This window comes from Sinocyclocheilus rhinocerous, unplaced genomic scaffold (genome assembly GCF_001515625.1).
Source record: "Sinocyclocheilus rhinocerous isolate Xijiao unplaced genomic scaffold, SAMN03320098_v1.1 scaffold1160, whole genome shotgun sequence".
Lineage (NCBI taxonomy): Eukaryota > Metazoa > Chordata > Actinopteri > Cypriniformes > Cyprinidae > Sinocyclocheilus > Sinocyclocheilus rhinocerous.
In genome coordinates, this window is record NW_015635060.1 from 160,889 (window position 1) to 175,632 (window position 14,744).

Genomic DNA, 14,744 nt, shown 5'->3' on the forward strand with positions numbered 1-14,744 from the left:
AACAAAGATATACGAGATAAACGCAGACATACGAAACGTAAACAAAGCAGCGCTTGCTTACCATTTTGAATATCAGTAACATTGATAACTTTAATCATTTTAAGTGGCTCATGTTGTTATGAAAACATTCGCGTATTAGAATGATTGGTAAAGATCACGTAACATTTAAACAGCCTTCTGTCTGTACCGCCTTTATTTACGTGCTTGTTTCATCACTTTCACTTTAATTCTTGGGCACTGACTCGTTTGCTAAATTGAACATCCAATCAGAGTTCTCACTCACACCGAAGGTCCCGATGGCCCTGACGCCGATTCAACATGTTGAATCGGGCAAACTGCTGCCGACGTGAGCCCGATGAGAGCCGACGAGTGGAACACACCAAACAAACTAGCCCGACCGTCGCTCGCCGTCGGCCATATGATGTACAAAGCAATAGAGCAAGATACATGGGTCTTGAGACACTATTTTTAACTTGACACACTGTCTTAGAAACAACCCACAAGATGCTTAAAGACATCTGACTCTTCTTTCAGCTCCTTGAATTTGATATGGGGTATGCTCACTACAAAAATGAGGAATTGTTGACAAACCATGTCAACTTCCTGTGGGAAAGATATCCACAAACAAAGTGAGGGTCAACAACAATAAGACATTGAATAAAATGAGCCTGCATTTCTCTAAAACCCCAAACAAAGAGAAGTTAAAAAGGAGGGGGTTGTACAGACAAGAGGAGACGTTCATTTGTGCATTTCAGCAGTGACAGAGACGGGTTGAAAATCAAATGGTGCCCACACACAGACCACTCGAAAAGGTAGCAGTCTCAATGTTTACTTAAAACTTCCTTCATTTTTTCCATTGAAGAAGAACGAGAACTACCAGACTAAATTTGGAACCGAGTCTTAAGGATTAGGCGTCCTCATTGTTGGATGCATTAGCAGTTGCGACATTTCCAAAACATTAGCCTTGGTCTTGTGAGTCGTCTACACAAATGGCATTTTCCCCTTCCAGTCCCTCAAACCCCTTTTGCACAACTCCTGGAGATCTGGTCCAAATGAAGCAGATGTTTGTAAAAGCTCTCTGTTTTATCATAGTAAATTGGAGGCTAATCATGTTTGTCTAGAAGCGATTGGTCAGAGGGTCACAGTTCCAGACATCCCAGAAACTTTGCATTCAAAAATTCAGTCCTAATATAGCAGCTATTAAATAAATAGCGACAACTTGAATAGGACTTATCAAAAAGACACAATGTACTCCTTAAATCTGCCTTTTTAACTCCTCCTGTGTGCAGCCTGTGTCCTGTGGACAGGCTTCTGTGGCCAGGCAGATGAGTTTACCAGGCCGGCCCGTCCTCCACTCGTTCTACGCTGCTACACTGGGCCTTTGTTCCCCTCTGAAACCCAATCCGCAGAAGCACTACTTTCATCTGCACATTTAAAATAAAAACCAAAAAGTCATTTTCTTAATGTAACTCTCAGCTTGCAAGTTTTTGGGTCCAAAAGCTCTATGAGATCCCAAACGCAAACAACAAATGGTGCTAATATACACTCACAGTGTCTTGTAATACTGTTGAAAAATCATGATTCTAAACTTTATCTTTAAAGGCATTTCAGTTAGTGACAGTGATTCTTTTTTTTATGAATGGTATGAGCCAGAAGACTGTAGTGTACAATGTGAGTTTCTACAAAACTTGGCTTAAATATGTGATATTAATGAACTGTGCTCATAAAAGGCTGTTGAAATAGTATTCTCAAATGATACTTGGATTCGGAAACAGTATTCGATACATCAAGACCTCAAAGCAGCATTGCAAGACTTTTTGTCCACTAAAATTCACCTTTGTTGTAAATCTCTACACGTAGAAAGTCTTCCATCTTTAAAATGACTGGGAGCACTGCAAACTTGACCCCAATCTGAAGGTCAACAACGCCTTATCAATTTAAAACACATCAAACAGCACAAAACCATGTTGACATAAATGTCATATCAAGCATGACAACGTTAACAACTCACTTTAGGAAGTATCTCTGTCCTGAAGGGGTCTTGGCCATCTCCCAGCCTGGGGGCAGCGGCACATCATCAGGTATTTCGTAAGAAGACTGGCGGAGGTGCTGAGGTGGGGCGTTTGCTGGAACCATACTGCTCAGTGTGCCAGGAGAAACTGCACCCAGCTGCAGGGAGGCGGGTGAGGAGTGTGCCCTGACGTGCTGGGGCGTGAGAGTACCAGCAGTACCTGCATCCGTGCTGGCCTGTACAGGGATAGAGGATTATTTTAGCATAAAGAAGACATTTAGATCAGGATTAGATTTAAAGCAAAAAGGCTACAAACAATAAGTCTCTTAAATAGCAAAGAGACTTATGTCTAAACCTTAATAATTCAAAACATATATATATATACACACAAAGAACAAGCACGCACACATATGATTCTCAACCTATGTAACTCAAAGATGCCCTATTCTGAAGGTCATATACTAAATATTTGTATTAAAGGCACAATATGTAATTTTCGCCGCTAGAGGGCGCGCATTCAAAATAAACAAAGATGCAAAGGCGTAGTTTGATGACTCCGTGACTGAGCGTGGAATCATGGGAGTTGTCGTCTTCATCCCTACAGCCGATGCAATCCGACGGGACTCGGGCAGAAATCATGTTCATGGATGAGCTAATGATTTATTAACGTAGTAGAATGAAGCAGGGTGAGGCTGAAAGCCGTCGAAGCGAAACGAGGCCGTTGAACGAGCGTGACACACGGCTCGAAAGCAGCGGAGCTTTTATTATGCCACAGTCGACCGCTTCTGCTCCTTCCGGTCGTGCGTATGTGGGGAAAAAAAGCAGCGCTGTTTTATCATACTAGATACATTTGAAAGTTCTGTTATAATGCTACTCTGTGCGGTCCTCACCGGTCTATTAAAGCGCACAATATATTAAAGCGTCTTTGGTGTTTCCATGTTTTCTACAAAACAAAACCGGAACTCGAGAGTGTATGACGTCATTGGCAGGCGACACAATGGCACTATGGACACGGTCCGTGTCACTAGTTAAAATTGCTTATTTCTCGGATTTAAACATTCTTCGAAACATTTGGGATAATGTAAGTACACAAGTCAGCAAAATATATAACACTGTTCTAGTGGTTTTTGGATATTTTAATAAAAAAATCTTACATATTGTGCCTTTAAGTTTTCCTCTTGTACTTCTACTGAAATGATGACAGAAACTAGGGTTACAATGCATGGATACATTCATTAATCATGATTCATCTTACAATGTAATTGTTAAAGCATTGTTTCTTAGGCTTTTTCTTTTCTTTCCTCTCATATGTAACAAATCTGTTTTCCTGATGCCATAAGTCTCAAGTCCTCCACATGTACAAATTGTTACTGTAAATCATTCTTTGTAACATTAATTACTCTAAACTAGCTTATAACATTACTAAAAACTGTTTGTTTTTTTTGCTATGTTTTTTTAAAATCCAGAATAAGAAATATTAAGAAATTTTGCATTTTAATTGTTAAGCTATTTAAATAAAATGCTCTAAAATAATTTTTAAACTATGTGAACTTTGGAGGGTTATCGAAGTATGGGAAATGAGTCATTTCTTTTCCAGTTAATACAGGGAAAGTCAAAGGATAATAGGATAATAACAATGTATTTCCAACATGAATAAAACACCATACATGGAAACGTAAATCACAAATGATTAAATTTACACAAGGGCACTGTTGTCCTTTTGAATCATAACCGAGTGTTGCTTTCATTAGTTTTATCAGCTCCTTTTACAATAACAAAAAGTTAAGAAACGGATGTGGCCTAGGCTGCAGACTTTAGGAGGAGCCAAGTAGGAAACAGGCTGTCCTGGGCAACTTTTCAGCAGAATTTAAGATGTGCGCATGCGCAAGATGTGATTCCAAACCCGAGAAAACTTGATTACTTTTGTTGACAACTTTTTTCTTTTCTTTTCTTTTCTTTTTTAATCAAGCTTTAAAAGATGACCTATTTTAAGTATCTTCACTCGTGCAAGTGCTGGAAACTACTATTAACCTCATATTTTTATAAACCGTTTATCGCCATTCTTATATAAAATGAAAGATAAAGCATTAAAAGTGAAAGTCCGTTGCAATGAACAAAACACTGAAAAGCATATTTCAGGAATGAAGTCGTATGGTCTGTGTTTTCTTTCGGCTGTTTAGAATAACACAACTAGCGCTGCTCCCCATCGCTAAAGAATCACTCTTTTGAGTCGGTTCTTTTGAATTAACTGTATAAACCAAACGGGTTTGCAAATAGTCTGAATCATTTCGCGATTCAGTCTGAATCACTCCAATAGCTCACTCATGAACTGAATCGTTTAGAGAGGTTTCACTCCGTAAAACAGTAACAAAATGTTTTATATAACACAGAACAAAAAAAGCGCTGGATGAAGTGTAGGAATGTTTACCTATCATAAGCTGAAATAAAACCTGGAAATAAATCTTATTTTGTGAGAGTGCATGCAGCTAGTGAATGACTTTGTACTGTCGGTCAAGACATTTGAACCCACTAAGTATCAAAATACAAAGAGTACAGAATGATATGACAAAGTACCATGTATTACCATCACTTTACCCTAGTACAGCCACAGTGATGGTAACCCCTTTTTCAACTTCAACTAGTTCTAGGGGTGAATATAAGAGAGACACAACACTTTTCTTCTGTAGATCAAACTTTTTGTTTGTTTGTTTGCTTATTTGTTGCAGTATAACTAGCTACTTTCCGAACAGTAACTTTCAGTTCAGCTATTTTTCCTGTGGAATAGTTGGTATAGCTTGCATAGGAGTTTAAGAATGATACATTTCTGAGGAATATTTGTGTTATGACTATTCTATTCCTTTTTAATATAATTTCTGTTTGTTATAAATTATGTTTGACATGTCATTATTATTATTATTATTTTACTTTATACTCTGCTGTCATATGAGGAAATACGTCCTCTTATGCACTTTATTGTTTATTTTGCCTTATTCACTGTATTTCCCCCCCTAATGCAGTGCTTACTGTTCGTTGCTCATGCAATAACAAATCTACATTGCCAGAGTTACACACTAAACGTTATAATCAGCAGAGACTGGAAAGGCTGAAAAGTCGTGGCCCCTCGCGCCAGTTGCAGTGTCAGGAGCAGTAAAATTTTGTGGAAATAGTTTGTGGTTTCTGTGGGGGTGGTCTCTTACTTGTCTGGAGTGGGACTTTGGCTCTGGCGGCTTGAAGAATGAGTCTGGCAGCTTTCTCATCCTCATCGGCACGGAGGGAGGGGTGATGGTGTTTTTCGGGTTCATCACAGCGTTAAAAAGAGCCTCCAGATCGGTCTCGGAGTCTCCCCGAACATGGACGATCTGATGGCCGGCAGGAGGGTTGTGCTGGCTCGGATCCATGACTCCAGATAAAACGTAGCTCTTCTTTCTATCCGACTGAATTGTTGGAAACAGGAAAATTGGCTGCAACCATAAAATGCCAAAAGATTAAATCCAAACAGCTCAAAAGCTGTTTTCTGTCTTATTAATTATCCAAGCCTTGCGAAAAAAGTAGGCAACGCTGTGTTTTTCTGCTTCCCGAGAACACCCCAATAAATGTGGAAACGCGCATATCTACTCAACTTTGTCGTTTAAACTTCTTCTGAAGTATCTGGACTCTTTAAAAGCGCTGTCCGTGTGACTTTCCCAAAAGTTTACGGCTCCTCTAACGCAGACATTTGTAATCACTGTACTGCGCATTGAAAATCACAGCCCTCTCACTAACCTAACTAACTTTTTTTCCCCCTTCTCTCAACTTCTGAAAGTTTGGGCAGGACATCAAACTTTACGAGTCATGTGACCGCTGACTCAAAGGGGCGGGGCTTAAGCAAGAGCCTTTAAAGCTACAAGATTTTCTTCTGTGCGGGGGCCCATGTATAGAGCCCATAAATATTTATATGTCAGGCATTAGTGTTTTAAGAATGATTAATAAAGTGTTTCAATATCTATTAGGGTCGTATATATCTATATTATAATTTATTTCAAGCTAATACATTTGTATGCATAGGCTATTTACTTTTAATCTGTATCATCAAATAGGTTTCATCATTTAGTCAACATGTCCCAACATCTTTGAGCCTGTGACAATTATCTTTGAGCCTGCGACAATTGTTGACATCAGTATTACACAAGAAACGGAAGTGTTATTGAACAAAATGATTTGTCAGTGGTTTAGGATTGTAAAACAGTAGGTCCTACATAAAAAAATATTGAAAATGTAATGTAAATGTTTTTTAAAAATCTCCTCCCGTCTTTTAGATCGCCTGTCATAAATGGGGTAATTCCCTATCTTTCATCTTTTAAGATGAGACAGCTTATTTGTTTTGTTAATAATCCACGTGATAATGTGGATAATGAAGATAGCAGTGGAAATGCTTCCATAATCCTCATCTGAATGGAAATGGGAGCGTTTGTGCGCCCTCTATAGGTCAATGACAGATGAGATGATCTAATAGACATTTTATTGTAATATTTTTTTTGGGCATTATTTAAAAATATATTGTCTTAATAATAAAATGACATAATATGTTCTCTCTGACACTCCTTTACCACCCAAAAAATGTAATGAAAATGTACTCACCCTCAGGCCATCCAAGATTTAAATTAATATGTTTAATCGGAACAGATATGGAGCAATTTAGCATTACGTCACTTGCTCACCAATGAATACTCTGCAGTGAATGGGTGACGTCAGAATGAGAGTTCAAACAGCTGATAAAAATATCACAATAATTAGGGATGCACTGGTATAATATTCTGAATATTTTACAGTTGGTTTGATACCTTTATCTCAAACTGTGTCAGAGTTTAATTAATTTAAGTGGATACAGTACATAAAACATATGAAAAAAATATGGTTTCAGTGCTATATATAAAAACAATAAAGGCATAATCTGAAAAAACAAGCCTTGTGCATTAAATGTACTCTCATTAAAAAAATTACTTTAATAAAGTTTATTACTCCTAACAAATAAAACTAACCAAAATTAAAAACTAATTTGTTCATAATCGCTGCACAGGAGAGACTTGGTGTTTCAAAACAAAGGGAAATATATATCGGTATCGGCATCGGCAAAATGATATGAAAGTATCGGTATCGGGCGAGTACTGGAAAAAGTGGTATCGGTGCATCCCTAACAATAATCCATAAGTAATCCAAATGACTGCAGTCCATCAGTTAACGTCTTATTTAAGTGAAAAGCTGCATGTTTGTAAGAAACAAATCCATCATTAAAGTGTTTTAACTTAAATTACTTTTTTACTTATTCTGTAATATTAGCCTATTGGTTTTACGGCACTGACACTATCGGGTGAAAACAAAACTTTAACCTAATTGATCTGAATGATGACACTATTGTCATCTATAGAACTGCGTTATTGCTTAATCATCATTGTTTTAAATTTGATGAATTTTGCCACATCCACACTTGTTAGAACTGCTTCACAGCCGAATTTGAATGTGTCTTGTATTTGTTTAAGTTTGCATCATTGATTTCTGTTTATTTCCTGTTTATTATTGTGAAGCTGCATGGAGACAATCTGTATTGTATAAAGGTGACTTAACTTGAAAAGGTTACAAAACAATGTCTTAGGGTTTGAGCGTAGCTTCAGGAAGTGGAAGCTTCATGGAGCCACCCAAAAAACAAAAAAAAAAACCGTTAAAACGGTTGGCCGTCAAATAATGAATGATGATCGCTTTGATGAAAATACAAAGTTCAACAAGGAGTAAACAATCAAATGTTCTCCACAAAACTGGCTTGTAAGGCTGCACAGGAAAAGCCATTAAGCAAAAATGACTGTGGAAGCACTCCTGAAATTTGCCCAAAAAGCTAAAAAGAATATGAATAAAAATGTGATTTTGTGTTCAGATGAAGCTAAGGTGGAGCTTGTCATTCTGTGGCACTCAAACCAGCAGGTCTCTGCATGGTGATTGGCTCTTGCTATAAACAGGTAGGAATGGATGGCGCAAAATACGAGGAAATACTGCAAGACAATCTCTTTCTGTCAGCAAAAACTGAAGCTTGGTAGTAAATTACCTAAAATATGTTCATGTCTTTGCTTAGTCACGTTGACCTGAATATTCTGGTGAACAAACACTACTAATCTGATCTGCCTGCAAAGTTATTGTAAAAGACTGAACCTGCTATCGATGGAAATGGTGACTCTACAAAATACTAAAACTAGAACATTGAGGAATGTATAATCCAAATAGAATAGTAAACGTATATAAAAATCATACATTTTTATTTATTAAATGATTTATTTTGTGCAAATTTTGCTAATATCTTTGAAACGTTTGCAAGCGACTTTATATTTAAAATCCATCCATCAGGCACTTTTAAAGGGCTAATAAGTGTGCCTTTTGGAAGAACTCCAGCTTTCGGTTTTCTTCGACAGAACGCTGGTTGATGTGTTACGCTAATCACAGTCAATTTTCCAATTCAGTTATTAACTTGGATAGCAGGCTTACATGATAGGCCTACCAATGCTTACTTAACCGCTCATGCAAAAGAGAAAGAAAAACACCCTGATAACTTCATGCTCTTTGTGGTTTAAGATTTGCCGGCGTTCATTCTGTCAGGTCTTTCTGGGAAGGGTGCAGTGCAGTCTCTTCTCCGGTCAGCTTGCCTTGGCTTGTTGCAGCAGGTGGATCAGGTCCCTGCACCTTTGAAGAATTTGGCAGAGATTGGCTTCCCTCTTTGAAATGTGACAAATTGAAATGTATTGCAAGAACACACTTGCTGAACAGGTTTTCGACTCATTGTGTGTCTGTACTGTACTGTCTAAAAGGCAGTTTCTCACCTAAATTTCTCTTTCCACTTGACAGGGGAGGGTTTCCCTTGCTGACGGATTTTATGTTTCCACTTTATATACAAAAAAAATGTTCCCACTCATATCAAACGTTTTTAAGTGCAAATGCTGTTTGTGTGAGAACATGGAACCATGTATTTCATTATCTTCACATGACTATGTTCTCGTTTTCACTGTTGTTGTTTTTTTTTCTATAAAATGAATAATGGCTCATTAACTACATTATAAAAAGAGACTACTAGAGATGAGTAAACTAAAAACAAAACAATTTATTACCTTGGGTGTGGTTCATTACTAAAAATCCTAAAATGACTTAGGACATGATTGACTCTGGGTTGATAGGATACTTGGTTTTTGGAGCTATCTAATGACCCTAAGTGTAATCTAGAGGTGCTGCTCGGCCACATTTGAGCTCCATTATCATTCTGAAATCAGTTTTTTTTTTACATTTGTATGAAGTGAATACATACAAAAGAAAGGGCATGGCAATTTCCTTGTCTTCATTATAATAGTATCAGTCAGCAGTCAGTCAGCTCTTGACAGATGTTCATGTTATGCAACAAAACACTGCAATTAAACCATCACAGACATAGTAGGCTGGGGATTATGAGATAGCTGCAGTTATAGCCATGCAGAAGAATAGCAAACTGTACAGATGTCCACATTTGCACTCTAGCTTTAGAAAATAATAGTAATAATAATAATATGAGCAATGTATCTCATAAAAGAGTTGTTTATGTCACAACAAATTGTAATCTATTCAGCTTTTAAAAGATTTATTTATTTATTTTTTTTTTTAAGAAAAGTTCATGTTAAAAATTAACATTAAAAATATTTACACTGTACAATGTGTAATTAAATGCAAGATTATTGAAATAAATTTTTTCAACGATCATTTAAACGAACTGTTTACCCAAAAATGCAAATTCGCTGAAAATGTATCGCACCCTCAGGCCAGCGGAGATATAGATGTGTTTCTTCATTGGAACAGATTTGGAGAATTTTAGCATTACACCACTTGCTCACCAATGGTTCCTCTGCAGTGAATGGGTGCGGTCAGAACAAGAGTCCAAACAGCTGATAATAATTCACATGTAATTCACACATCTTGTGAAGTGAAAAGAAAGAGAGAGATAAAGCCTTGGGAGAAACCAGATTCATTCGGGAGACCAGTTCTCCTCTGGACAATAATTTCTTATTTTAAGATTTTTTAAAAAATGATTTATTATTAAAAATGTCTAAAAATTCCAAACTGTGTGTTGTTTAGTGATTTAGTAAATTGTGATTTTTTTTGTTGTCTCTAAATATATTTACAAAGTACAATAAATAATTGCATTGGTTTAGAGAGGATTTATTTTTATGTTTCATTTAAGCACAGTAGTGGCCGTTACAAAAAACAAAAAAAACAAAAAACATATACACACCGTCAGACTCTGTTCCGTGTTTTGGTGTGTTTTGCTCCCCCACGTGCTCCAGGTTATGTTTATGTCCTTATTTGGTCTTCCTGTTCCTGTCCTGATTGTGTTTCCAGGGCTGCGTTCAGCCCCGACAAAAACGGTGCACACCGGTTTGAGCTTGAACTTGCCCCAGGTGTTCCCCTTTTAGTTCTATTGTAGATGTGTCCCATGAGCTCCCTTACTATTTAAGCCGTGTGTGTTTCCATTCTTCCTCGTCCGGTATTGTGAATGTCTGATGAACGTCGATCCCCGTGTCCTACGTGTGATTCCTGTGATGTCAATAAAGACGGTTAATCCTGATTCTCCTCGTTCCTCGCTCCTCACTGTAGGCACACCGTGACACACACTACTACAAAGTTTTTTTTTATTTTGGAAAGAAATTCATCTTACTAATTCTGTTTGCAAATATTGTATTCTGTTTGCATATTTCAAAAGTGAAAGTAAAGACATTTATAATGTTACTGAAGTTTTAATTTAATTTAATTTATTTTTTTTCAAATAAATGCTGTTCTTTTTCTATTCTACTCATCACAGACTCCTAAGAAAAATGCATCATGGTTTCCACAAAAAAGCAGCACGAATGTTTTTAACATTGATAAGAAATATTGGTAGCACTTTCTATGAAGCCCGTATTTATAATACATTATAAGGGTATTCTTAAGGCATTATAATTAATGCATAATGCATTATAAAAAACCTTATAATATGTTGTATCATCTCATAAATATTCATAAGAACAGTTTAAATATTGTTTATGTCACAACAAATTGTAATCTATTCAGCTTTTAAAAGATTTTTATTTATTTATTTATTTTTTTTAGAAAAGTTCATGTTAAAAATTAACATTAAAAATATTTACACTGTACAATGTGCAATTAAATGCAAGATTATTGAAATAAATTTTTTCAACGATCATTTAAACGAACTGTTTACCCAAAAATGCAAATTCGCTGAAAATGTATCGCACCCTCAGGCCAGCGGAGATATAGATGTGTTTCTTCATTGGAACAGATTTGGAGAATTTTAGCATTACACCACTTGCTCACCAATGGTTCCTCTGCAGTGAATGGGTGCGGTCAGAACAAGAGTCCAAACAGCTGATAATAATTCACATGTAATTCACACATCTTGTGAAGTGAAAAGAAAGAGAGAGATAAAGCCTTGGGAGAAACCAGATTCATTCGGGAGACCAGTTCTCCTCTGGACAATAATTTCTTATTTTAAGATTTTTTAAAAAATGATTTATTATTAAAAATGTCTAAAAATTCCAAACTGTGTGTTGTTTAGTGATTTAGTAAATTGTGATTTTTTTTGTTGTCTCTAAATATATTTACAAAGTACAATAAATAATTGCATTGGTTTAGAGAGGATTTATTTTTATGTTTCATTTAAGCACAGTAGTGGCCGTTACAAAAAACAAAAAAAACAAAAAACATATACACACCGTCAGACTCTGTTCCGTGTTTTGGTGTGTTTTGCTCCCCCACGTGCTCCAGGTTATGTTTATGTCCTTATTTGGTCTTCCTGTTCCTGTCCTGATTGTGTTTCCAGGGCTGCGTTCAGCCCCGACAAAAACGGTGCACACCGGTTTGAGCTTGAACTTGCCCCAGGTGTTCCCCTTTTAGTTCTATTGTAGATGTGTCCCATGAGCTCCCTTACTATTTAAGCCGTGTGTGTTTCCATTCTTCCTCGTCCGGTATTGTGAATGTCTGATGAACGTCGATCCCCGTGTCCTACGTGTGATTCCTGTGATGTCAATAAAGACGGTTAATCCTGATTCTCCTCGTTCCTCGCTCCTCACTGTAGGCACACCGTGACACACACTACTACAAAGTTTTTTTTTATTTTGGAAAGAAATTCATCTTACTAATTCTGTTTGCAAATATTGTATTCTGTTTGCATATTTCAAAAGTGAAAGTAAAGACATTTATAATGTTACTGAAGTTTTAATTTAATTTAATTTAATTTTTTTCAAATAAATGCTGTTCTTTTTCTATTCTACTCATCACAGACTCCTAAGAAAAATGCATCATGGTTTCCACAAAAAAGCAGCACGAATGTTTTTAACATTGATAAGAAATATTGGTAGCACTTTCTATGAAGCCCGTATTTATAATACATTATAAGGGTATTCTTAAGGCATTATAATTAATGCATAATGCATTATAAAAAACCTTATAATATGTTGTATCATCTCATAAATATTCATAAGAACAGTTTAAATATATTATAATATTTACTTATTTGTGGTTATAGCTTTTAAGAGTATGATGATTTATAACACAATATACACAAGTTGCATCCACTTTTACAATGGATTATATTTCTCATAGTTATAATGTATTGTAAGTCTCATATCTTGCCATTTTTCTTATGCTACTTTACTTAAAGCGGTCAAATACCACTTATAAGAAGTAGTAATAATAATAGTAATAATAATAATAACATTTTTTTCTCTCAAACAGCCATAAGATCAGATATCAGATCAGATGAATGTGTAATATGACACATTTGCTTTGAACTATTTTTATTGTAATATCAGTTGGATTATTTTGATGGTACCCTTTAAACAGCTGTTGATAAGTGACTCTGCAACTACATATCAACTAGCGGTCATTAGAGTATTAGTATGTCTGCTACTGTAAATATTTGCTAACACTTTATTTTGATGGTCAACCAACAGATAAACTGACTATAAGTGTCTTTGCAAGTACGTCAACTTATTCTACCATACTAGATTCTACCATTCTTGAGCATACTAATACTCTAATGAGAGTTAGTTGGCATGTAGTTGCAAAGTTGCTTATAGTCGATTGATTAAGGGACCATCAAAATAAAATGTAACCATATAAAACATTGCATTTTTTTCAGTTGGAGTATAAAGCTCACATCAATTAATTAACATTAGCTCCACAGGAAACACTCAAATAACACTCAACATCTAACCACTCACAAGCTGTAGTAAGATACTGTGCAGATCTTAAATAAACAATGTCAAGATATGATACAGCCCATTATTCTGTAAATGAAGTAGATTTAATATGGTGTTCATTGTGTGTTATAAATAATCATACTCTTAAACTTATAACCACAAATACGTATTATGATATATTATAACTGTTGTTATGATTATTCATGAGTTGATATAACATATTATAAGGTTTTTTATAAAGCATTATGCATTCCTTAAGAATACCCTTATAATGTATTATAAATACGGGCTTCATAGAAGGTGTTACCGAAATATTTTTTGAGCAGCAAATCAGCATATTAGAATGATTTCTGAAGGATCACGTGGCACTGAAGACTTGAGAAAATCCAGCTTTTCCATCACAGGAATAAATAAAAATGATCAATAATAAAAGATAGAAAATAGGATTTATAGAAATAGAAAGAAAATGGAAGTAAAAATAAATATATCAAATATAAATATATAAAATAAAAAAAGACTAAATAGAGAGATTAAAAAAACTGAAAAATAGAAATTGTAATAAAAATGGGAAAAATAGAAATGCTACTTTTACTGTACTTTTGATCATTTTTACTGTGAGCATAGGAGACTTATTACAAATATATTTAAAAAAAAATTTATATAAAAGGTAATAAAACAAAACCAAAAAATATATGTAAGATTCTGCAATAATAATCAAAAAAGCAAACTTGTAGCAAACTGAAAATGTAGCCTTCCTTGATGTAGCAATTAAATGCTCAGAATAGTACGTTTTGTAAAAAGAATGAGAGCTTTGTACAGAGGGGTTACATGACATGATGACAGTTATAGGCTGGTAATGGCACAAGAGCATCAGGAGTTTGACTTCGTTATCCTGCAAAGCCTGTGTGGTGAGTCTCTAATGCACTGGAGTAATTAATAGTCACTCAAACGTCACTGTCACACACCTAGATAAGCTTTCCCATGCATGTATACACTGATTACACACACACACAAACATCACTCACACAGGTCACAGGCACACACATACAAACGTAAAATACACACCCAGAAAAACCTGTCATGATTATGCCACACATACAATGTAAATCCGTATCTATTTTATGCTTAACCGACACTTGACTGAGGTCAAGTTACACAAAAAGCCCTTTATCCTGTCTTGGCACTAAGAAAACAAAATGAAACAAAACTTTTTTTTTTCTCAAATTAATTTATTTTTCTCCAAGAGTCAAGATTGTTTAGAATAAAAATACAAATATGTATACATACAATTCTTATGAAAATATATTTAGAATCTTAAGGTAAAAAAGAAATACCAACTAATTAGAAGGCAAACAACACATGAACATAAAATAAATTTTCTTTCAAATATTTTTTAAAAATGTTTTATTACACAAACATTAGGTATTGTGTATTGCCAGAATCATTTCACACATATTACACCTGATTAAAGGAGTTATTCACTCAAAAATTACAAT

At 35.4% G+C, this 14,744-nt stretch overlaps 1 protein-coding gene across 2 annotated transcripts in view; it reads right to left on the bottom strand.

Annotated features, from left to right (window-relative positions):
* LOC107746561 (transcriptional coactivator YAP1) overlaps positions 1-5,793 on the bottom strand; it is a 41,065-nt gene extending 35,272 nt beyond the window's left edge. For both annotated transcript variants that reach the window (XM_016560820.1, XM_016560818.1), the window contains exons 1-2: positions 5,209-5,793; positions 2,012-2,247 (exon numbers count right to left, since the gene is read on the bottom strand). In XM_016560820.1, coding sequence (XP_016416306.1) covers positions 2,012-2,247; positions 5,209-5,409 — 437 coding nt within the window. In that variant the 5' untranslated portion in view covers positions 5,410-5,793. The remainder of the gene's footprint in view (positions 1-2,011; positions 2,248-5,208) is intronic.
* Between the last annotated feature and the right edge of the window lie 8,951 nt (positions 5,794-14,744).